This window comes from Nothobranchius furzeri, chromosome 12 (assembly GCF_043380555.1).
Source record: "Nothobranchius furzeri strain GRZ-AD chromosome 12, NfurGRZ-RIMD1, whole genome shotgun sequence".
NCBI classification, from domain to species: domain Eukaryota; kingdom Metazoa; phylum Chordata; class Actinopteri; order Cyprinodontiformes; family Nothobranchiidae; genus Nothobranchius; species Nothobranchius furzeri.
Genome location: NC_091752.1, coordinates 40,741,666 through 40,763,780, shown reverse-complemented (window position 1 = coordinate 40,763,780; position 22,115 = coordinate 40,741,666). Strand labels below are relative to the sequence as shown.

Genomic DNA, 22,115 nt, shown 5'->3' with positions numbered 1-22,115 from the left:
CGCCAGCTCTGATGTCCCAGGCACCCACCTTGACTATGAAGGGTTTGCTGGGGTCCGGCCGGAGGACAGGACAGGAGCCGACGTGAAGAGGCGAACGAGGTGCTGGAAGGCCCTTTCCGCCTCCAGGGTCAGTCGGAAAGGCCGGGGTTGGTTTTCAGTCTTAGTGAGGAAGGTGAAAGGGGCTGCGACAACGCTTTAGTTCCGGATGAAGCACTGATAGACATTGGCGAACCCCGGGAAGCTCTGCAGCTGTCTGAGACTGGTGGGAGGAGGCCAGTTGGAGACCGTCTGAACCTTCTGGGGATCCATCAGCAGTTCCCCGGAGGAGATGACGAACCCCAGGAAGGAGATGGTGGACTGGTGGGAGGTGCACTTCTCCAGTTTGCAGAACAGGTTGTTCTCTAGAAGGCGGGTGAGAACAGCTCGGACATACTGGACGTGGTCCTCGGCAGTGGAGGAGTAGATGAGGATGTTGTCCCTGTAAGCAAAGACCCACCGACCCAACGTGTCCCGCAGAGTGTCATTGATCAGGCGCTGGAAGACCGCTGGACTGTTGCAGAGGCCGAAGGGCATGACCCGTAGGGGTGATGAAGGCGGTCATCCACTCCTCCCCCTCCTTTATGCGGACCAGGTGGTAGGTGTAATGAATTATGAGGTGACTTGGAGGGTTTAATTACGACAAATAAGATGTGATGATTCTATATAAATATAGAATATCAAGCTGATTGATCTTTGAATATTAATCAGAAGAATTTAGGATTCTTTGCTTATTCAGGGACCATAACACACTTCCTATTAATTCAGACAGAGTCAAGCATATAATTAAAAATAAACTTTCTTTTCTAGACTAATTATAATACATGACAAACAGAAGACAAGAGGGGGAAGGAGACAGGAGACAAGATGAGGAAGGAAACAGGAGACCAGAGGAGGAAGGAGACAGGAGACAAGAGGAGGAAGGAGACAGGAGACAAAAGGAGGAAGGAGACTGAAGACAAGAGGAGGAAGGAGACAGGAGACAAGAGGAGGAAGGAGACAGGAGACAAGATGAGGAAGGAAACAGGAGACAAGATAAGGAAGGAAACAGGAGACAAGAGGGGGAAGGAGACAGGAGACAAGAGGAGGAAGGAGACAGGAGACAAGATGAGAAAGGAAACAGGAGACCAGAGGAGGAAGGAGACAGGAGACAAACAAAAAACATGCAGATATTTAACCCTTGTATCAACATGAGTAAGCGAGTTTTAATATTGACTGTTATGGTCGCCGCCGTTTTGGAGCCCCAGTGTGTGTGCAGCGCTTCCTTGGCCCAGGGTGTGCCGTTTCCCTGTTCAGCAGTGCAGCACCTTGGACAACTGCCCTTGGAAAACAACCAGCTTTCATCCAGGAACATGGACAGCACCAGGGCAGCAGTCACGGCCAGCTGGGCCGTTTTACCTCATCAGCTGGCCCTTCAAAAGTAGCCAGCTGGAGCTCATCAGGAAGAGAAATTGTTCGTGGGTTGCAGCAGCAACTGGTGTTCTCTTCCCTTGTGGTTCTTGGCTCAGTCTAAACCTTTTGCAGTTTTGTGCTTACTGCTAGAGAGAAAGTAGGTAGGATTTTTGAAGTTTGGACAATTTCAGTTAGTTTGGTATTTTTGGTTTGGTTTGTCTTTTAGCCAAACCTTGATTACCAGTTGGGGTTTTGGCCTAATGGATTTTCAGTCTCCTTTTAATAAAGGAGAGTCATTTTAGGATTTTTGGTGCCTGGACGTTCTTAGTTAATTTGGTAATCTTAGTTTGGTTTGTCTTTTAGACACACCTTGGTTAATCTCTAGGTGAGGGAGTGTTGCCGCTAGGCTGACCTCCTGCAAAAAGCTGTCAACCTTGATCTTGACATTCCGAGCCCTGTCCTGAAAAACAAATTGAAACTGCTTACTGTGGAGCGGTTAGAGGAATTGGGGGTGTTACAGGCTGAAAATGAGTCTGGAACGAAGACTGAACCAGAAGGCTCTCCTGCAGATCCTGCTGCAGGTGATGACCCTGTGGTGTCCCTGCTGCTGCCGAGGATGGCGAGAGTGAGACGACAGAGATGAGCAAATCTCCTATAACCCTACGAAAGTCTGCTTCGACCTCCCCAGGTTTGCCAACAGAAGGATCTCAAGACGCATGGTTCTAGGTGCGACTGGCACGTCTGGACATGGAAAGAGAGGAAAAAGCCCAGGCTAAAAGATTCCAGATGGAACTGGAGGTTCAAAGGATGGAGATTGAAGCCGATACGGCTGTGAGAATAAGGAAACTTTGACTTTACGTTAGACTCATCCATTTTATGTTGCCCCCTCCTCACCTTCCTAGCTGAGCCCACTGTAGGGGTGTAACATTGACAATGCTATGAAATGTCTAAAAAGTGCTTCTGGGTGGCAGTAATGTTGGGGGAGGCCTGGTGGGGTGGGGCTAAGCACATTGTGCCCAGGGGCCCCTGCAATGATAATCCGGCCCTGGGGCCATCATGTCTCACTCCATGCACCAGACTGTCCAGGAGTTGGCAGATGCTTTAGTCCTTGTCTGGGAGGAGATTCCTCAGGAGAACATCCAGCACCACATCAGGAGCATGCCCAGACGTTGTAGGGAGGTCATACAGGCACATGGAGGCCACACTCACCGAGCCTCATTCTGACTTGTTTTAAGGAAATTACATCAGAGATGCATCAGCCTGTTGTGTTTTCCACTTAAATGTTCAGTGTGACTCCAAATCCACACCTCCATGAGTTGATGCATTTGATTTCCATTGAGTTTTTGTGTGATTTTGTTTTTCAGCACATTCAGCTAAGTAAAGCACAAAGTATTTAAATTATATTATAAATTATAGTATTTATAAGAATATTTCATTCATTCATATCTAGGATGTCTTATTTTGTGTTTTTTTAGCCACACACACACACACACACACACACACACACACACACACACACACACACACACACACACACACACACACACACACACACACACACACACACACACACACACACACACACACACACACACATTAATAAATCCAGTGAAAACACCAGTCAGAGTGTTTACATATATATATTTATTTTGTCTTATTGCAGCTCCAGGTTCTTGTTGACTGTCACAGGTCAGAGATCTAATTTTATTTAGTGTGAAAGAACTGATCAAATTTACTTCCAAAACACCCCTAAGTGTAAATGTCCAACTCCCTACACCTCCACCCTCCACTCAGCTGATTTAGTTTAAAAATAAAACTCATTTACTGAATGCCTTCTGTCACAAGCTGCATGTTGGCAACAGAAACAAGGTTTTCTACTCGTCTCTAATTCAGAAAATGTTGCTAATAGCTGAGGGGATTCGACGTTTTCTCCACACTGTAAACGCCCGTGTGTGTTTTTCTGTTCATCACCCACCCAACACTGGAAAATGGCATCACACACCATTAATATTCAAACACTCCATCACTTCCAAGCCCTGATACACGAGTTTTAGTGTCAACACATTTGGCAAATTGTCATCATTGTCATCGTAAAAATGAACAAAACATTAAAAACAGACAAGTTCAGTTCACATCAAAGTAGGATACAGACAGCATATCTTTACCCACAAATGGTCATGTTACGACTAGCTAGAAAAGAAAAAGCATCACCATGTTATACAAGAGTGTGTGTCTGTAGAACGATTGTGTGTGTGTGTGTGTGTGTGTGTGTGTGTGTGTGTGTGTGTGTGTGTGTGTGTGTGTGTGTGTGTGTGTAAACAGGAACCCAGTCCAGACCTCCCCGATAACAGCAAAGTAAAACTAAAAACCCACATCACGTCAGAATCGTTTGCATTCCAAAAGTAAGCATCCAAATCAACGGCTGGACAATAGAAATCTCATAACGTTTATTAAAATAAGAGAAAAAAAAGAATATTTCAGTGTCAACTATATATATATAATATATCTTTATATTTTTGTTCTTTGAAACATCGTATATGTGTTGCTAAGTTCATGGTCCCCCGGCAACAACATGGAAAACAAGGATTGAAATAGACACTGATCCCCAACTTTGCCCAGCTAGTGTGTGTGTGTGTGTGTGTGTGTGTGTGTGTGTGTTTTGGTTTGTTCTGTAGTTGGAGCTCTTTCTTTAATGTGTCAGAATGTTTATGAGAAACATTAATTAGTGTGTTTAGTTTGGGTTTAGTGTACTCTGGTAGTGTTTTGTTTGGATCTATATCCAAGTGCCAACGCTCAAACAGTAGACAAACATCAGGTCTCAGCTGTGTGTGTGTGTGTGTGTGTGTGTGTGTGTGTGTGTGTGTGTGTGTGTGTGTGTGTGTGTTTATGCGTTTGCACTGATGCTCTGTTTATAGACAGCATGGTAGGCGTTTCGCAGCAGGACGTAGGGGAAGCAGGACTCCAGCAGGTCCATGGTCAGGAAGGGAGACTCCTGCACGATCTGAAGCACAAAATCAGCCCAGAACAGAAAGTCACTAAACTTTGCTGTAATTTTAAAAAACAACATCTCCAGTTTGAATTCCTCTCACCATGTCCAGCAGAAGGTAAACAGATTCCCTGTTACGCGTCGTCATCTTGTCAGTTTCTTGGCCGATCTTCAGCAAACTGGATGAGGCCAGCTACACACACACACACACACGCAAATTGAAAAAAAGTCACCTTTTTGAAGGTATCATGACCCGTAGAGCAGCACCTGCTGTTGGATGTGATCATAAGGAGTTTTAGTCTTTATTATGCCTGACAGAAAATATTTTAAGACTTTGAAAGACAGTTATGACACATGGTTTAATCCTTTTGTCTTAAGCATAGAGATGGTTTCATGTGCCATGGCTGGAGACACATAAGAAAAGCAACCATTATAGCTGATGTATGAAAAACAGGAAGCCTAAAGCAGCTGCAGCTGATTTAGCAAAGAACATCAAACAAAACAAAATAAAAACAAACAGCTCACACTGAAAAACAAAAAGAAGAATCCATCCTCAACTTTTTCTGAATTAAAGGACAAACATTTAAATCTTCAAGATAAAAATCTGTGTGTGTGTGTGTCTTACAGCCAGGAACTCTTTGAGGCGGTCTTCTATGCTTCCCTTATGGATGGTGAAGAGCGCAGCAGCGATCTGGTTGATGGCTTTGGCCAAACAGTGGATGTTGTTGCAGTGGCCTGTAGGGGGCAGCAAACACACACCCATAATAACTCCGCTCTGAAAATCAATTAACACTGGTTTAAATTCAGGAGAGTAACGTTAATAGTGGAAGACTTTTCCCACAGTACACCTGGATACGACAGTCCAGCTGGTAAAATCCAACTCTTATTTCATGGAGATTATTAGACTGTGTGAGGTGAATAAAAAAGGAGCTTACAGAATGTGGATGTGATTGTGAACTCACAGAATAGTTAACGTGGCAATAATGAGGCCGTGTTCCAAGACACGCCATCAGAGAAACCAATCGCTGGCCAACACGCCGTCTGCATACTAACCAGGGCGCGGGCCGTGATCCGTTATTATCCTCTTCACAAGGCCCTCATTAACGGGGCAGCCTTTCATTTCAAGGTTGTTAGGAGGCGACGTCTTGATAATTCCTCCTTGACAGACAAACCCCTCTGATACCTCATCTAACTACAATATGGTGTCTCCATTGTGATAAATATTAGCTTTATTTAACTGAACAGATGTCTATTAAAACCCAGCAAGTTTAATAAAAACTGCCACCGTTCCACAAAGAGCACATTACGAGGATTATCAGAGTCTTGTGCAAAAACGTAAATCAATCTAAAGGTTGATCCTATTGGAATTCAGAGCCAATTTACAGCCAATCAGGCTTCTTTAGGCGCTTATACCCACAGTTCTATCTGTTTAACATGTACATGTGGTGGGGATGCGCTGGTGAGGGAAGTTTCCTTATTGTGACATCACAATAAGGAAACTTCTCAAATGGCTCATGGAAGCACATGATTCCTGACATCAGACAGAAAAAGGATCAACATATTATTTTGCATTTAGAGTGTTTATAGAGGCATATAGTTAGATTTTCATAATAAGATCCCTTTAGCCCTCTGATGCATGAATTATGAGACCTTCAACCATGATTTTTTAAACAATTTTTTTCATTCATCTTTAGGTGTGAATGAAACAAATATTTTTTGTGACATTTTGTTAATTTACAAATAATTTATTACATGTCCACCTCAGTGGACAGCGTGCATTCTGAACATGAAATATGGTGGCTTGACTTACTGAAGTCCAAATGGAGGGGCTCACATGCAATAAAGTCTTCAACAGCTGTGCTTAATAGCAAAAATAAAGAAATAACACTTTTGAGTACCTGTCCACTGTAGTGACCATTATGCATCAAAGGGTTAAAGGCCCCGTGTGTGAAATCTATTGAAGTCGTGATGAAAAAATGTGACTCTTTAGCGCCGTGCAGTTCAGAGAAAGTATTGCAGCTAGTGGCTCACTGGTGATTTTGACTGTATAATCAGTTTCCACCCTGTGTAGCCTAACCCACACAAAGCTTCAAACAAGCTACTCGACCTCTTTAACCCTCCCACTGTCCTAATAGGTGTGACCCCGCAAGGAAAGTTGACCATTGAGCAGGGTTGACGGTTTATCCCTTGGGTCCATGTGGCAGGAGTGAGGAGTGAGCACCACCTCACCCCTGCCATGTGGACCTCAAGGGATAAACCATCAATCCTGCTCAATGGTCAACTTTTCTCACAGGGTCACCCATAAAGACAGTGGGAGGGTTAAAAAAGCATTTATAATTATGACCGTTTTATCAACCTGTCCTGAAGGAAGCAAGCTAGTTCTGTAGTTCTAAAGCGGTCACGATTCACACGCGGAGGAGGGGTGACATCAGCCGGGAGGTCAGGTGTTGTGAGAAATTGTGCTCTCCCGAAATAGTCTGTCCCCCGTGTCGGGAGATCGCACTTCTGGCTATTTTCACAACATCTGTAATAAACTTTTACGGTAAAATGATGTAATGTAATAATGTTATGCTTGTGATTTTTTATCTGTATTTCCTCCTAAAAACAATAAAAAGGATACATTAAAAACATTCTTGTTCACTCTTTTGCAGCAAGCTTATTTATCATTTTTGAAAGTTATGTAAAAAGATGTAATCTCACTCAGTTTAACCATCTTTTATTTGAGGTAGTTTAGTCCTCATAATGGACAATAAGTTATGTGAATTTGGAAATATTTGCTCTTGACTGTCTAAGGGAAACAGAATATTTCAGGGCAACATCATTTCCCACAACACCTGTTTCACGTGGATCACGGTGCCTCGATGTAAACAAACTGGCTGCCGCTACCAGCTTATATGGAGGATATGGAGCTATCACTGGCTGCTCTTTAACTACGGCTGGTGAAGGAGTGTTGGTAAGCCGGGGACATGCTGGAGATCACGTAAACAATGCTGACTTATCCACCAGCTAATCGTGGCTCACGGCTGGCGTGGTGGAGATCAGCATCACGAGCTACTGAGCTACTAGCTGGCCATGGCTAGAGCCGGGGAGACGCTGTGTACGCTGCACGTAAACTCCCACGGATTACCAGCAAAAGGAGGCCAAAGTCTAAAGGTAACATTTGAGAAGAAGCCCTCTGTGTCGGAGCGTCTCTGTAACGCGTGGAGAACTACATCGCCGTTAGTAAAGTGTTGTGGAGATAAAGTAAACAATGCTGATTTAGCCACTGGCTAGTGCTGTTGTGCGAGACGGCAGGCTACATGGGAAGAGAGGAGACTTGAGTAAGATTGGACACGTTGGGACCGGGTTGGGAGTTCTGGTACTAGGAAAAGATGAATGAACAACTTGAGGTGAGTTTGGGAGTCAGAGACCCTAATCAGAGGCTGGCGTCCAGCTAATAGCGGGCGGGGTGGTCTGAACATATGCAGCTTCCTTGTGCTGGACATGAAGAGGAACAGACAAATTATTTGTCTTTTGATTTAATAGTTTTTTATGCAAACTAACAAGTACAGCAACGGTGTAGCTATTATTTTCTATTTCTTAGTTGAAATAGCAGACTCCATGCTTCCAGGGCGCACTGCTGCCCTCTGCTGGTTCTCTCGGGTGTCAGTAACAGTCCAAACGGGTAAAGTTGGAACTCGTGTGTCCCTAAACAGCTACTGTATTTCAAGATGGTGGACGACCATGGAGCCTCAACCACAGTTTATGTATAAAAAAATGCAAAATTTCAAGTTGAGAGGTATATTTAGAATTGACGTTGGTGAGAAATATTAGTGAAAAAGGACAAGTTTGTGAACTGGAAACAGGATTAGATAGTAAACAGGTAAAAATATCACACACTGGGCCTTTAAGAACAGACTAGCTACAACCTGTGCACTGTGGGCTTGTGGAGCTATCCATCAGTTTGTGAATTTTAGTGTTTATCTTTCCAGCATTTCCTGTTGGCGGTGCCAACATGGCCGCTGTAAGCTTATATGAAGCTAAAGGACTAGCTGACTGGTTTGTAGAACGTTACACTTCTGTTTACGTCTCACCTCCGACCAGCACCAGCTTGGTGGTGGACGCTTTGAGCACCCCTGCTTTAGAGCGAGTCTGTCTGTTTTAGTCTTCATTACATCTGGAACCAAAGTGTAACAGCTCCACTCTAATGAACGCATTTCATTAAATGGTTGTTAAATTTAATTAAAACAGTGACGAAGACTCCTCCTTTGAGACCGAAGCCTTGAAACATCATCAGTCCCAAAGACTGTGTTACAGTGACACACTTCGGACGTTTTCTGGTGCAGATTCATCTGATAAACAGAAAAAAATAAACTGTCCAATAAGCTCCAGCAGCGCAGAGAAAAAACAGCTTCTTTAATTAACAGAAACAACGTTTCAGCTGAAGGCTTTCATTAAGGTCGTGGAACCAAATGGTTGTTTTTACTCAGCGGAGAAGCTGTGAAAAGCAGCAGCTCAGATTAAACTCTTAATTTTAATGAAAGCTGGGATTTTACTTGTTTTATTTTTGTTTTAACGATACGAAAAGAAGTCTCTAAAGAACCAAGGCCTACCCTCGATGGCGGGGCTGTACTGTGACATCACGTTGCTAGCGAGGGTTGGCAAGGAAACGGCCACAAACACCATCAGCAGGCAGGCGATTTTATACTCCTCCTCCGGACTGATGTTGTCTACAGACACAAACAGAAGGTCACACAGACAGGTCGTGTGTTTGCCGGGCTGACTTTGTGCTGACTCACCGCTTTTCTGAGAAGACAGCGCCACCACCAGGGCTGGGTCGATCTCACAGGGTAAACCTGCCGCTGAGGATAGCTCGTACACGTTCATGGCCACCTGGAAACAAACAGACCGTCACGTCAACATCAGACGGAACACCAGCGGAGGCAGGTCTGGGAATCAACTCTACCTTCATGTCGGTCTCTCTGGGAATGTGGTCCTTGAAGTCCTCCACTGAACTCACCAGGAAGGGAATGTGACAAGACAAGACCTGGGAGGAGAAGAGAAAGTCCCCTTAGACACGAGCATCGATGAGGAGATCACAGCTTAGCTAGTGTGAGCGAGTCTTACGTCTCTCAAAGCTTCCTGAGCAAGAGAGCGGAAGGACAGAATGACCCCGATGATGGTCATCCTCTTCAAAACGCTGTCCACAGCTGCAGCGACACAAAAACTCAGCGTTAGGGACAGATCCAGACACTCGGCTGTTGGAGGAGACAACCGTGAGCATTTCTGATTACAGGTGAGTTTTTTGAAGAGTGCAGCCATGTGTTCTGGTTTGTCAAAGCTCGTCCTCATCTGGGTCAAAACCTCCATGTTCTCCACCACCAGTTTCTGCACAGGACAAAGACACACGCTTACCTCAACCTCAAGTGGCCAAAGACATGGATCGATGTTTATTGGACTGAAAATGAGTTAAAACAGAAACACTGTGTGTTAAAAACTACAGGAGTTTATCCAAGGAGCCCAAACCACCAGCCCACCACCTCCGTGCTGGAATCAGCCATTACTGCTGCCTTATTTGGGTTTCTCCAGTCAAGACTGCTGTGCATTATGGGTATTACAGCCTCAAATGTTTGGCTACGACCTGCTAACAAATTCTCTGAGCATTGACCTCTGACCTTCAGGCAGAACTAGCAGGAACATCCACTCCCAAGAAGACCAACTTACCTGTGTTTCACCTTACATAAACTTGAATAAGATCTGGACAATTTTCTGTCATGTCCAGATAAAGAAACCCGTAAACCTGAGAGCGTGGCCTTTCTTAAAATCATCAGGAGCGTTCTTGTGTACCTTCAGCTCAGAAACCTGAGATGCGATGTGCCACATCAGACTCTCGCTGAGGAACTTCATACCGTACGGGCCCAACAGCTCCGACAGCGAACGCATCTCTGTTAAAACAAAACAAACACTTTGATTACCGAGGATCTACGAAAGCATGAGTAAACACATGAATCTTTGTGTACCGGAGATGTCGGAGTACTCCTCTGCGTTGAAGGTCAGCTCGTTCTCAGTGGGCAGATTGACGAAGGCCTTCATGGCGGGGAAGTAGGCGATGTGTCCGTTACTGACCTGACGGAGCAACGTCTCCAAATACCTACAGTCACATAGGGAGTGGGATTAATCCTGAATTTTAAGGTTTCCTCCTCGCCAGATGGAGACATCCAACGCACCAGTTTGTGTATAAACTGGTGATGGTGGGCTCCCCATGGCTGTCTAGGTGCTGCGTCTGCTGCAGGAGGACGTTGTTGAAGACCCGGGTGATGTCGATGGTGACGTAGTTCTCTATGGACTGCAGCACTGTCATGTAAGCTCGGACGCTGGTCAGCAGCTCGCTGGGCTTGGCTATTTCCTGAGTGGCCTGGTTGTACATGGTCATCCCTACTATAGACCTGGAGACAGATGTGCGGGTGGGGGTGGGGGGTGGGGGTGGTAGGTGTCAAACAATTCAGAAAAATGTTCTCACAAAGGATCGGGGAAAGTTTACAGAGGAGAATCAAAACAAAAGCTGGAAAACATGTTTATTTAAGCACAGGACACCAAAACGGCCGTTCAAACCACTGAGGAGGTCAAATTGTCCAAATGTTATCGTTTAGATGAAGGACGTTAACGTCCATCTGTGTTTTCAAGTCTCAGATGCTACTCAACAGGGTGACTCTTTACTAAAATTGGCCCATTTGGAACGACACCTCACAAAAAGAGCCTTGGAACCAAGATGGAGCCTTGAGGAACCCCGCAATTAAAAACAGTGGAAGAAAATGTCTCGAGCTGGACAGAGAACCTCCTGTTTAAAGGCTTCTGAGACAGAACTGGACATCAGAGACAATTTTCTGTGTAGAAGTACTTAAACTGTTATTTTTATCCGTACTTGGTGAATCGGATCTCCAGGTGCGAGGTGAGGTACTCTCTCGGTGTGAAGGTGTGCTCCCACACCACCAGGTTGGGAACGTAGTTGATGGAGAAGCAGAGTTCAGATAAAGCTGTGTGGAGTTTGTCCAGACTGCAAATAAAAGCAGGAGAACATCAGGTTAGATGATAGGAAACAGAGTAAACAAAACATAATTAGGTACAGCAGGAGGAGTGGATGAAAACACTGGTTAAAGTTTGTTTCTAGTACTGACTTGGTGACGAGTAATCTGTTCTTCCTCATGCTCTCCACTCCGGGTTTCTCCCTCTCCGGCTCGCCCTTCTTCCCCGTTGCCTTCTTGCTTTTCTTGTTGACAGCCTGGCTGATGGTTTTGGCGCAGTGCTTTGGCAGCAGCTGAGGAAACCCACAGAAGCAGAGTCAACGACTCAGAGTTAAACTAATCAGACACGTTTGATATTGGGAGTCAGAAATGGACTTGTAATGTTAATCTGACAGTGGTGTGTGTGGGTGGGTGGGTGGGGGGGTATACAAGGTTGCACATTTCTGAATGAATTTGTATGTAGCTGTCAAAGCACCAACACATACAAGCTGCTCAAGAATCAAAGCATTAAAAATTCAAACCATCTTCACTCTAGAGACAAATTCTAGTTTGCTTTCAGGCAGACGTCTGATGTAGGCAGACTGATTAAACTTAGATGGGCTCCATAGCTCTGTGGAGGATCTGTATGCGCTGCACCAGCTCAGATTAGGATCCAGTTCTGGATCCGACGTGTTTCGGATCAACCTCACAGGTGAGTTTATTATCAGCACAACCAAAAACTCGCCAGCAGCATCTCTTACCTGGTCGCTGAGTGTACACTGTTCGGTACAGATGTCAGTGATCAGGTTCCGGGCCTGCTTGGCCATCTCATCCAGGAACATGTTGCACAGAGACAGGCTCCGGTCTCCTATGTGGTGACGCTGCAGAGGAAAACACAAGTTCATGCTGTAGCCAGAGCATAGACACCCTCTGGGCTTAAACTGGGATTATTTTAATTCTCGTTCTGCTGCAGTTCCCCGAGATGACCATGTAATGGTTCCTAAATGTTTACATGACTCTGCGTCTCAGAAAGGCTTTGGGTTTATACTGCATCTATAATGGATTACTGGTGTTGCAGATTTTTGTAACCCACGTTTACTTCGTCCTAATGGTGTGTGTGTCCGTGTCCTCACCTCCTCAGGACAGAGCTCGTGTGTGCAGGACATGAAGTGTGCACAGAGCAGAGGGAAGCAGATGGAGTGTCTGCTCTGTGAGGGAAGCTCCAGGCACTGCTGAAACATTTTCTCGAAGGCTCGGCTGTAAAAGCTGAAGAACGCAGCGGGAGACGGTTACAGGAAGCGAGGAATTACTTTGTTTATGTCAGAAAAGCCAAAAAAAAAAAAAAAAAGAAACATTGTAGGGTTCAGTGGTGTCTCACCAGAAGATAGACAGATCTGAAGTCTCCACCAGCATCTCCACCAGAGAGTCCACCATCTTGGTGTGGAAGATGATGGTGTTCATCATTTTACCCAGCTCCTTGTGATCAGCGATACCGAGGCTGGCCTTGGAAACGCTGGTGTAGGCCTGCGGTGAGCAGGACATTATAAAATAATTAAAAAATGAATGAAATTTAATGATTCAAATAAACTTCCAGTACATTTAATTAGAAATGATCTTCATGACAGTTGGTGGAACTTCTGACATTAAGCACTAAAGAGCTCTCTCTCCCACTCCTGAGTAGAACCTACATTTACTACCTTACCTGATGCTTCCTGATCATCCTCTGTACAGAAACTTAGCTATGTCCTATTCGGATTGATGAGCTAACAGCTAGTCTGTGTGCAGTCTTGCAACTTTCACAGATGGTTATAATAATGTTATTATAGAAATTTAGCATTACAGTTTATTTACCGACATAAATAACACCAGCATCTGTGGAGCATTCAGGGAGAGTCGGACAGAAATGTAAGAATGTTTCAGACGAAACAATCACGCAACGTCAAACTGATGGGATGTGAAGGTTTCACGGTTTCAAGAGCTCATTTCACTAAACAGAGGCCATTCAGGAAGCAAACAACGCTGACCAAGATAGCAATTATTTATCCATATTTTAATAAGCCTGTTTCAGGTGAGCTGAACATGCCCTTAAACTGTGTTCATACCTGCAGTCTGAACCAGTCCAGTCTCATTCCTCTGAAGTCAAACACCTCTCCATCCTCCACTGCAAAAAGCATTGTTACTTTATTCAAAAATAAACACAATCTACTTTATAAAAATTTGCTCCATATATAAAACCCAAAATAAATTGAAAATAAAAATCAATGATGACCTTGTTTGACGCTGAGGGAGGTCATGGTGTTGACAAACGAGGACATGATTATGGATTCATCCTCGGGACACACAGACAGGTTCTGCAGAACAAAAACAGGAAACCACGTTAAGCTAGTCCTTTAGAGGCTGTTGGGTGGGGGCTGCCGGTTCTCACCTGCACCATCTCATTCAGAACCACAGCATCGAATCCAGACAGGTACTGGACGTAGTACCGCTGCATCACAGGACCGTACTTCCTGACATGAGCTCTCAGCTCCTCCATGTAGAAGATCAGCTCTGCTATGTGCCTGAAAAACATGCAGCCAAACTTTAGCGTGAACCCGGCAGATAAAATGTGCCCAGCTCGGCGTTTCGGCGGGGGCAGGTTTGAGCTCACTTGTCGATGAAATCGTCTGTACTTTTCTTCTGGATGTTGTCGGCATGTCGGAGCAGCCAGATGATTTCGTCCCGGGCGAACGACAGTGCCATGAACACGAATAATGCCTAAAGGGGCGGAGCCACGGGAAGATGGACAGATTAAAGATGGTCAGGAGTGCTGAAGGCATCGCAAAACAGATTCAGTCTCTGAACTAAATACGCCGTATGACACACGAGTCTTTAGTTCTGTCCTTAAAGCTCTCGTTCACTCGTGGGGAAAAAAAAGCTCTGGTGCTCCTGTATTTGTAATTAGAAGTTAACCAAGGGTGAAAACAGCAGGATTTGGAGTCTTACTCATTATTATTACCTGTTATTTAGACATCTCACCTCTGATTGGCTAACAGCAACGCAACTTTACCACTGTCTCTGTTTGCTTTGCCTCGTTGATGTTTTATCTCCACAAATAACAAGCCTGAAGGAGTTCTATTGTGTGCTGGAGTAGCTAATGCTAACAGTTAGCTTCTATTAGCCAGGACATTGTCCGTTTCCTGGACGCTAAACCGACAACAGCCAAGATCGGTGAATCTGTGACAGTGTGACGTGGATCTGTCAGGCTTTTCATATCCTAGAGTTTCACATCTATCATCTATCAGAAGCTAAAGTAGCAGATAGTTGTAGGAGACTATTTTCAGGTTCAGCCTGCATGAAAAACTGATTATAAATCAGAAATAATCATTGAACCACACCTTTAAATTGAGTGAAAATTGAAACGATGAAATTATTAATATTCAAAAATTTAAAAAGCACAAAACACAAGGGATGGACCAGAGTTGTGCCTAATAACAGATGTTGGGAGATCTTTACAGATGTGTAATTCAAAGCTTCACCAGCACTGTCTCATCTACAATGAGACTTTGTCTGACTCAAAGCCAGCGTCTCACTGAGTTTCACAAAAGTTTCAAAAAGTGTTCTTACTTTCTTAAAACACATGTTCCAAAAACCCTCAGATCACTTTTCAGGAACTTGTTTGTGTTTAACATCTGAGACAACTTCCAGAGGGGTTAAAGGTGTTACCTTTGGGCCAAGGAGGCCAGGCTGGTCGGCTAGAACGGTGGCCAGCTCCTTCAGAGCCGAGCGGAGGAACTTGCGTCTCTCCCTGTGCATGGTGCCCCTGCAGAGAGTCAGCCAGGAGGAGGTTGTCAGAGCGGAGCGTGGAACACAAGCAGCGTGGTTAAACTGCATTCTGACACTTTTAGGACAATCCCGAAGGGGACAGGAAGTGAGCCGATGATGAGTGACGGCAGAAGAATGAGAAGGGAGATGAAAGGGGAAGGCGGCATAAGTAATAAGGATAAAAGCTGAGAAGAGACATAGAGGGGGGATAAAACGGGGTAAAGAAGGTGATGCTTTAGTGTGAGACTCCCTCAGAAAGACACGGCGGGGCGGAGGAAAAGCTAAAATGACAGGTTTTAGGGAAGTGAAGTCAGAAAAGAACAGGAATATAAATAAATAATACAGAAGATGCGAGCGGTGGAGAAGACAGATCCTAAAATGTGATTTTAATGTGTTTAAGGCACAAAAAGAATAAAAGGGATTAAAATTTCCGTTTGAGTGTGATGAAAGGATCACTAACGAGATTATATTTAAACTCACGCGTGAGACAGCGCCTGTTCTTTACACTCTCTGATGTCATTGATGCGTTTGTTGTACCTGGAAAAGAAGCAAAAGTAAGAAAAAGTTAAAAATACATAAAGATATTTATTTTCTCTTTACAACAGTCCAAAAGCTTAAAGATCTTTGCAGCTCCTACCCTCTGATGTTCACAAACAGGTCCTCTGCAGCCTTGTGTATGTGGAAGACCTCGTCCCTGAAGAGGCAGAGGCAGGTGGAGCTCTGAAGAGCCAGCTTCCACAAAGACAAGGCCGCCGCGTCGCTGTTCAGCACCGCGTGGCACAGAATGAAGCCAACTGCGGAGGAAGGTGAGATTATGAGCCCGGTTTTGGTAAATCGGTCCAGAGGTTTGTGTTTGTAGCACTTACACACGATCCACTTCTCCATGGCGTCCAGTGAGAGGTATTCACACGGCATCTGAAACAAAAAGAGTCAACAAATGGGACAGCTTTGATACTCAACACTTCTAATCAGACAACACAGCCCCTGGTGTGTGTGTGTGTGTGTGTGTGTGTGTGTGTGTGTGTGTGTGTGTGTGTGTGTGTGTGTGTGTGTGTGGGACGGGGATGAACTCACGGTGTCTGACTGAGCCGGGTTCAGCATTGTGGAGGGAGCAGAGATGAGAGAGAGCAGCTGGGCGTTCCTCCACTGGTCAGCAGACAGATTCCTCCTGGGATAAACCATCTGAAGGCTGATCAGTGCATCCGACAGGGACTGCAGGACAGGAAGGACGAGCGGATCCCAGATTATAACTACAACGACTTTATAGTTATATTAAATTCTGACATCTGGTATGCAGAACAATGCATCAGTCTTTGCAAAACAATATAAAACCTCATCACTGAATTCTAAATAATACAATCGGGTTCAATAAAGAAGCAAAAAACAGTTTAAGGGAAAATGTGTGAGAAGTGTTGCTAACCTTTGTTGATTATGTAACATAATCTAAACTGAACTCTAATTTGATATTTTATTTTGAAAGTTTCCTGATGTTTTATTTGCTTTTGCGTTTGATTTCCTGTCTGGCCAGATCTGAACAGCTGAGCTTGACTCAGAGTGTAAATTTAGTGGAGCGAGACGTTCCTACGCTTCTGGGATGCATTCAAAACGCGTCGCTTCACAGCCAGTGGAAACGCATCCTTCCACTATAATGGCGGCTAATTGCTGCGTACTAAACGCTTACGCATCTGTTGGGAAAGCCCGGTCACTCATTATGTTAGGAAACAATAACCAGAATTCACATTTTAAAGAGACAGTTGACACTGGTTTATGCTATCAGGTGGCAGGGTGGAGAGTGCTGGTGAGTGGAGATCAAAACTTCAAAGAACAACCTTCAAAATCTAGAACCACAAAAGGTAAAAGCCCATTTAGGCTGTATGAAATATATCAAGTCAATATTTTTGTAACACTGACACATTATTCTGAAAAAAGGGAAAACACCATCTAATTAAGCGTAATGGTCCAGTTGACTAATTAGTCACACGATAAACAACGCCAAAGCTAGAGTTAGCAGCTTGGCTGTGCTAAGCTAGCAGGAGCTGGAGCTGCTATAAAAGTAGAGAAGAGCTGCTATGGGAGCCTGTAGGTTTAAACAGAATCAACATCCAACTAAAACTGTATGGCAACATCCGTACGGATGCCGTGATGCACAACATATGGGAATCTTAATGAAAATAATAAAAGTGTATTTTGTTACCATAACAAGCTGCAGGTGAGTTTAGGCTTCAGGAGGGAAGGGAAGTGTGTTATTTAGAAGGACCGACAAAATAAGAGCATGCTTGCAAAATGAAAAAATGGTTTAAATAAGAATAATTCCTCTTCCACACCAAAATCAGAACTTTTCACAACCTTATGTACCTCACCTCACTTGATTTAACAGGGATGTGGACAGAAACCACCAGCCCAGGGAGATACTGGTTTTACATTACTGCTTCCTGCTCAATGTGTGAAAATGTCCTAAAATAGACTCATTCAAACTGTAAGAGAAACGTTTAGTACCTTCCCATGTGGAACAAACTCCTCCATCATCTTCTTCAAAGGGTTCTCGTAATCCACGATCATCTGGCCGAGCCGAGGGTATTCCCTGTCACTGAGGAGCAAAAAGCAGGTGGGTTTCAGCAGATCTGCTCCCTGGTTAGAGTTTGTAGAACACTACACTTCTGAGGACCAAGCCTGGAAAAATTATTTTAACTGAACATGGATAGTCTTGTTTTCTTTTCAGAAATCACAGAGTCACCTGGCTCCGTGTGTCATCTCATGGGCGTAGTTGTAGAGTCCTATGATGGCTTTCCTCTCCTCGATACGAGACAGGATGATCATCAAAGTCGTGTACGTCACCACCAGGTCCAGGTAGTTCTTGGTGAGGTCAAAGTTCACCGTCTGACAGGAGTCAAAAGGTTTAGGAATCAAACGTCACCAAATAACTGTGTACCCATGTGATTTTAACATTACACACGGTCCGAATGATTAAAGCAGCAATCTGGAGAATTCCCCTCTCCGTAAGCATTAGTCCTACCCTGTACTGTGGTATTATGTAGGCAATGTTAATATATTTTCACTAAGACCACCCTCCATCCTGTAGAGCCCCATGCAAGTTGCTTTGTGAGTTGTTCGCTAGCCAATAGCGTTAGACATCTGCTTACGGACAGATGTCAATCACAGAGTGCACAAGCGTTTCCAGAAGAACCTAGACTGAAGTAGAGTTGGTGGCAGGTCTCATGACGAATAAGTCTATAATAAATATACCGTAAATCCTCTAATACAGGCCCGGGCCTGTATTTGACTCAAGCTCATCAAGCTCCAGGCCTTTATTGGAAGGAGGGCCAGTATTAGAGGCAGGCCTCTATTTCTAATTGAGCAAAATGAACTAATGGTTCGCTGGAGTTTTTGACAATTAAAATTGCGCCCACATTTTCAAAGTTAAACACATTTCTTTTAACAACGGTAGTTTCTGCTTCAGCCCTCTCCCCCCTCCCCCTGCGCAGCGGCCGCAAACTCACTGATGCGCCTGCAGCCTCTCGGAGTTCCTGCTGCCCTAAACATTAAAATAATTATTTCATTTTCTGTTCCTCACTTCTGATGACCTTCAATGGTGTCTGTTTGTTGCAACCACCAGGTACAAAAACTAACTTGTTTTTATTTGACTATTTTTCTGTCCTGTCTGTTTATTATCTTCCTGCATCTCCTCTCAATCCTAAAGAAAAACTGCTACCTGGGTACATATATATTCACCTCATGAGTTACCTTTGAACTGCAGTTCTAAAAGATCTACCGACCACAAAAACAGTGGAGCGCTCGCTGTTTGGCGGCCGTATCAGTGATCAGTGCGTCGGAGGACAAGGTGATGCGCAGCGCCCCGCTCCACAGCATGCAGCGAAACGCATCAGGCGCAAATAAAAGACAGAAAACATTAAAGGAAATGAACTGACATGAACGATCGCGTGTCAGTACCTACGGTAGATGTGTTCCAGACCTGGCCGCGATAGGTGAAAATCCGCGAAGTAGGGACTCCCAGCATGCCCCTCGCGGGGATTCCCTCCACGTTGCACCTACGTCACAAACTGCGGCTATAAACGGAAGTCGCCTTTCCAGCTCACCACTCAGTCATCGTTTCTTCAGATTCATGATCAGAGTTTCCAACCTACCGATCAATCCAACGAACTATCAGCTCATAGTAAGTTATCTTACTTACTTCTGGAAAGCCCGGCATTTCCGTGTCACTTCGTTGACGCTCGAACGCTCGGGGGTTTCCTAGATCAGCCGGCGTTTCACCGACGCTATCACTTCCGCGTCTGTGAAACCACGCTCCCTATTGAATTATCGTATGATCACATTCTCTTTTTGTGGGTAAAACTCAAGAAAAAAAATTTTTTACTTGTTTTTTTTTAGTTTTATTACAAAAAGTGCATTTCATGATGAAATTGATGGAAAAAAAACAAGAATTTCTTGATATTTCGCATAGAAAAATACCGCGAATCAGTGAAAAATACCGCAAATCTGCGAATTCCCCCTGAAAAATGCTCCAAAGAAAAAATCCGCGAAGCAGCGAATCCGCGATGAACGGACCGCGAAGTAGCGAGGGATTACTGTATAGTGAAGTTGACTAGTTCATACACCCCCTACTGCTGCTCTCCAGAGTGTTCTGCAGCATAATCAGCACGTTCTCTTTGAACTTGATAGTGTAATGACCTGGCTGGGGTTGTAAGCCAGGTGCATTCTGGGTATTGTGTTATATGTGTTTCCTATCGTTCTGCTAGTTCCTATGTGCTGATTTGCGTGTTGTGTGAGTGTTATGTAAGCCACAGGGAAGGTGATGTGTGTTCTGTGGAGCGGGTTGAATTAGCATGGTTAACTGACACCGTGACTCTGTGTGGTAGGAGCGTGATAGAGGATCGTGTCTGTAGCGTTACAAAGCGTTGAAGAAAAAGCCCAACAAAGCTCTGCGTGAACCTCCATCGCCTCCTGCTGGTTGACTTGGGGACTATAACTCTGCCGCTGGGACGCTCATACTTGCTTGTTACCACATTCCATCCGGCCACAATAAGAGACCGGCCATTATTTACCTCCGTTGACTCCGACACCGGCCAAAATTGGAGACCCGGCCTTTAATTGAATACCGGCCTGTATTAGAGGATTTACGGTATATGAATAAACAACATAACGTAGGAATACTAACTGTAGAACAACATGTTTTGGCTCTGTTGGTCAGCTAGAGGTCCGCATTCACAAGTGAGAGTCTGCTTTCAGCCGTAATTATGGAAGTAGGGAGAGGGGCTTTAGGAGTAATTTATATTTTCCACCACCAGGTGGTGCCATCTGAGTAAAACTTGGTTTCTGCTTTAAGGAACCAGAAAATTAAACCAGTCGGGAGTAGAAAAACAAGGACCGACAGGCATATCAGGATGTTTTCAGTAAATTACACAAATCTAGATTTGTTTTTACGAACAGAAAAAAAAGTCCACATTAGCTCTCCATCTTTGCTTACGATATCAAAGAAGACTTGGCAGGCGTCAACGGTGTTGAGCAGCTCACACACATGGTCCTGTTCAGAAGGAGACACCGATCACATATTTGAACAAAACATCAGAGCAGGTGTGTCTCATTGGGTTTTCCTTCTCACCTTGAACTCCATGACATCCACGAAGGTGAAATAGTAGAGAGCCAAGTTCTTCAGAATCTCAGACTTCTCCTTCTGTAGCTGAGCCAGCTGTTGCTGTAGAACAACACAGCAGAACACACTTAAATAGACTCCTACCAAATCAGAAGATGCTTCCTGTAGTTACATAAATGAGCATTTATATCAAACTCTGGGAACATTACAAACATGTGACCTAATGAAGCATCATTTGTTGCTGAAACCACCCAATAAAAACACTCACACCTGGTTTTACTCAGCCTCAATAAATAAAGCTCTGATGTCTTTAAACAAGTACAAATGATTTTGGTAATTCTAACTGTAACTATTCTGATCCAAATCAAGAGAAAATTGGTCAAATTTAACTTCAGAGGAAAAAGAGTTTCACTTGGTGTACTTAAACCTCTGGTTTCATCTGTACATAAATACATATTTCTATTCCTGGCTTCTATAAAAAAAATAAATCCAATTACTAAGTTTCCCTTCAGGCGCCAGCAAAGATTATTAGAACTTGCTTCACTTTAATTAAAGTATCTCTTATTTTTGACTAAATGAACACCAGACTGACGGAAACCACGAGCAGCTGATAAATAATTCAGATACTGCAGCAATCAGATCTCTGCACAGTCTTAAAAAATTAATTCCAAAGCTCCAACATCAAGTTTGATCTACACAAGCAAGAATTTAGCTACAGTGGAGCGTTTTTAGCATTTAAATATTTGATGAGAACAAGAGATAAAAACAGCTTGTGGGTAATATAACGGAAGCCGGTAACCAACAGGGAGGAAATGTTCCAACCAGGAACGCCCGGATCCGATCCTAAGTTTCGGATCAAGCACCGCAATATCTGACATTAGCCGTGTCTTTGGTGAGATGTGGTTATAAACAGATCCAGTTATCTTCCGTGGTCGTAGATGTTTAAAGGTGCATGAATAAGAATAACCTCTTGTGGTCAAATGTGGGTACTGCAGCTAATGTATCAAAACAGACAGGTCCGCTCTGAGCAGCTGTTGCCAGTTATGGGTCAGCGCCAGAAGTTGAGAAGTAGCTTGAGATATTTTCAGAGTCAACTATTTGTTTCCAAGTCACCGTTATCATTGTTAGCTCAACGTTAGCCTCTAGCCCCTTTTAGCTGATATTAGAGTAAAACAATAAGAAGCTGTGGCTTCTCATGGGTACAAGAAATAACTTCTGGGTCGCTCCTGTTACTGGCTAACATTCTTTCCACAACGCTGATGCTTTAAGGGTTGCTGGCCGAGATTGAATTATAACTACCGGTGCAGACTTT

The 22,115-nt window shown here is 44.2% G+C and overlaps 1 protein-coding gene across 4 annotated transcripts in view; it reads right to left on the bottom strand.

Moving 5' to 3' along the window:
* Positions 1-4,200: 4,200 nt before the first annotated feature.
* The window catches only part of nckap1 (NCK-associated protein 1), a 59,432-nt gene continuing 41,517 nt past the window's right edge, over positions 4,201-22,115 (bottom strand). For 2 of the 4 annotated variants that reach the window (XM_054750418.2, XM_054750420.2), the window contains 29 exons: positions 20,813-20,905; positions 20,678-20,734; positions 17,930-18,072; positions 17,692-17,782; positions 16,270-16,407; positions 16,062-16,110; positions 15,833-15,989; positions 15,676-15,732; positions 15,097-15,193; positions 14,042-14,148; positions 13,820-13,952; positions 13,664-13,745; positions 13,497-13,555; positions 12,773-12,918; positions 12,528-12,660; positions 12,156-12,275; positions 11,569-11,708; positions 11,316-11,447; positions 10,621-10,839; positions 10,414-10,544; positions 10,241-10,338; positions 9,688-9,781; positions 9,521-9,603; positions 9,360-9,440; positions 9,193-9,286; positions 9,007-9,123; positions 5,040-5,149; positions 4,518-4,607; positions 4,201-4,429 (listed from right to left, as the gene is read on the bottom strand). In XM_054750418.2, the coding sequence (XP_054606393.1) occupies positions 4,313-4,429; positions 4,518-4,607; positions 5,040-5,149; positions 9,007-9,123; positions 9,193-9,286; positions 9,360-9,440; positions 9,521-9,603; positions 9,688-9,781; positions 10,241-10,338; positions 10,414-10,544; positions 10,621-10,839; positions 11,316-11,447; positions 11,569-11,708; positions 12,156-12,275; positions 12,528-12,660; positions 12,773-12,918; positions 13,497-13,555; positions 13,664-13,745; positions 13,820-13,952; positions 14,042-14,148; positions 15,097-15,193; positions 15,676-15,732; positions 15,833-15,989; positions 16,062-16,110; positions 16,270-16,407; positions 17,692-17,782; positions 17,930-18,072; positions 20,678-20,734; positions 20,813-20,905 (3,168 nt within the window). In that variant the 3' untranslated portion in view covers positions 4,201-4,312. The remainder of the gene's footprint in view (positions 4,430-4,517; positions 4,608-5,039; positions 5,150-9,006; positions 9,124-9,192; positions 9,287-9,359; positions 9,441-9,520; positions 9,604-9,687; positions 9,782-10,240; positions 10,339-10,413; positions 10,545-10,620; positions 10,840-11,315; positions 11,448-11,568; positions 11,709-12,155; positions 12,276-12,527; positions 12,661-12,772; positions 12,919-13,496; positions 13,556-13,663; positions 13,746-13,819; positions 13,953-14,041; positions 14,149-15,096; positions 15,194-15,675; positions 15,733-15,832; positions 15,990-16,061; positions 16,111-16,269; positions 16,408-17,691; positions 17,783-17,929; positions 18,073-20,677; positions 20,735-20,812; positions 20,906-22,115) is intronic. The other 2 variants (XM_054750419.2, XM_054750421.2) reach the window with 1 other exon arrangement.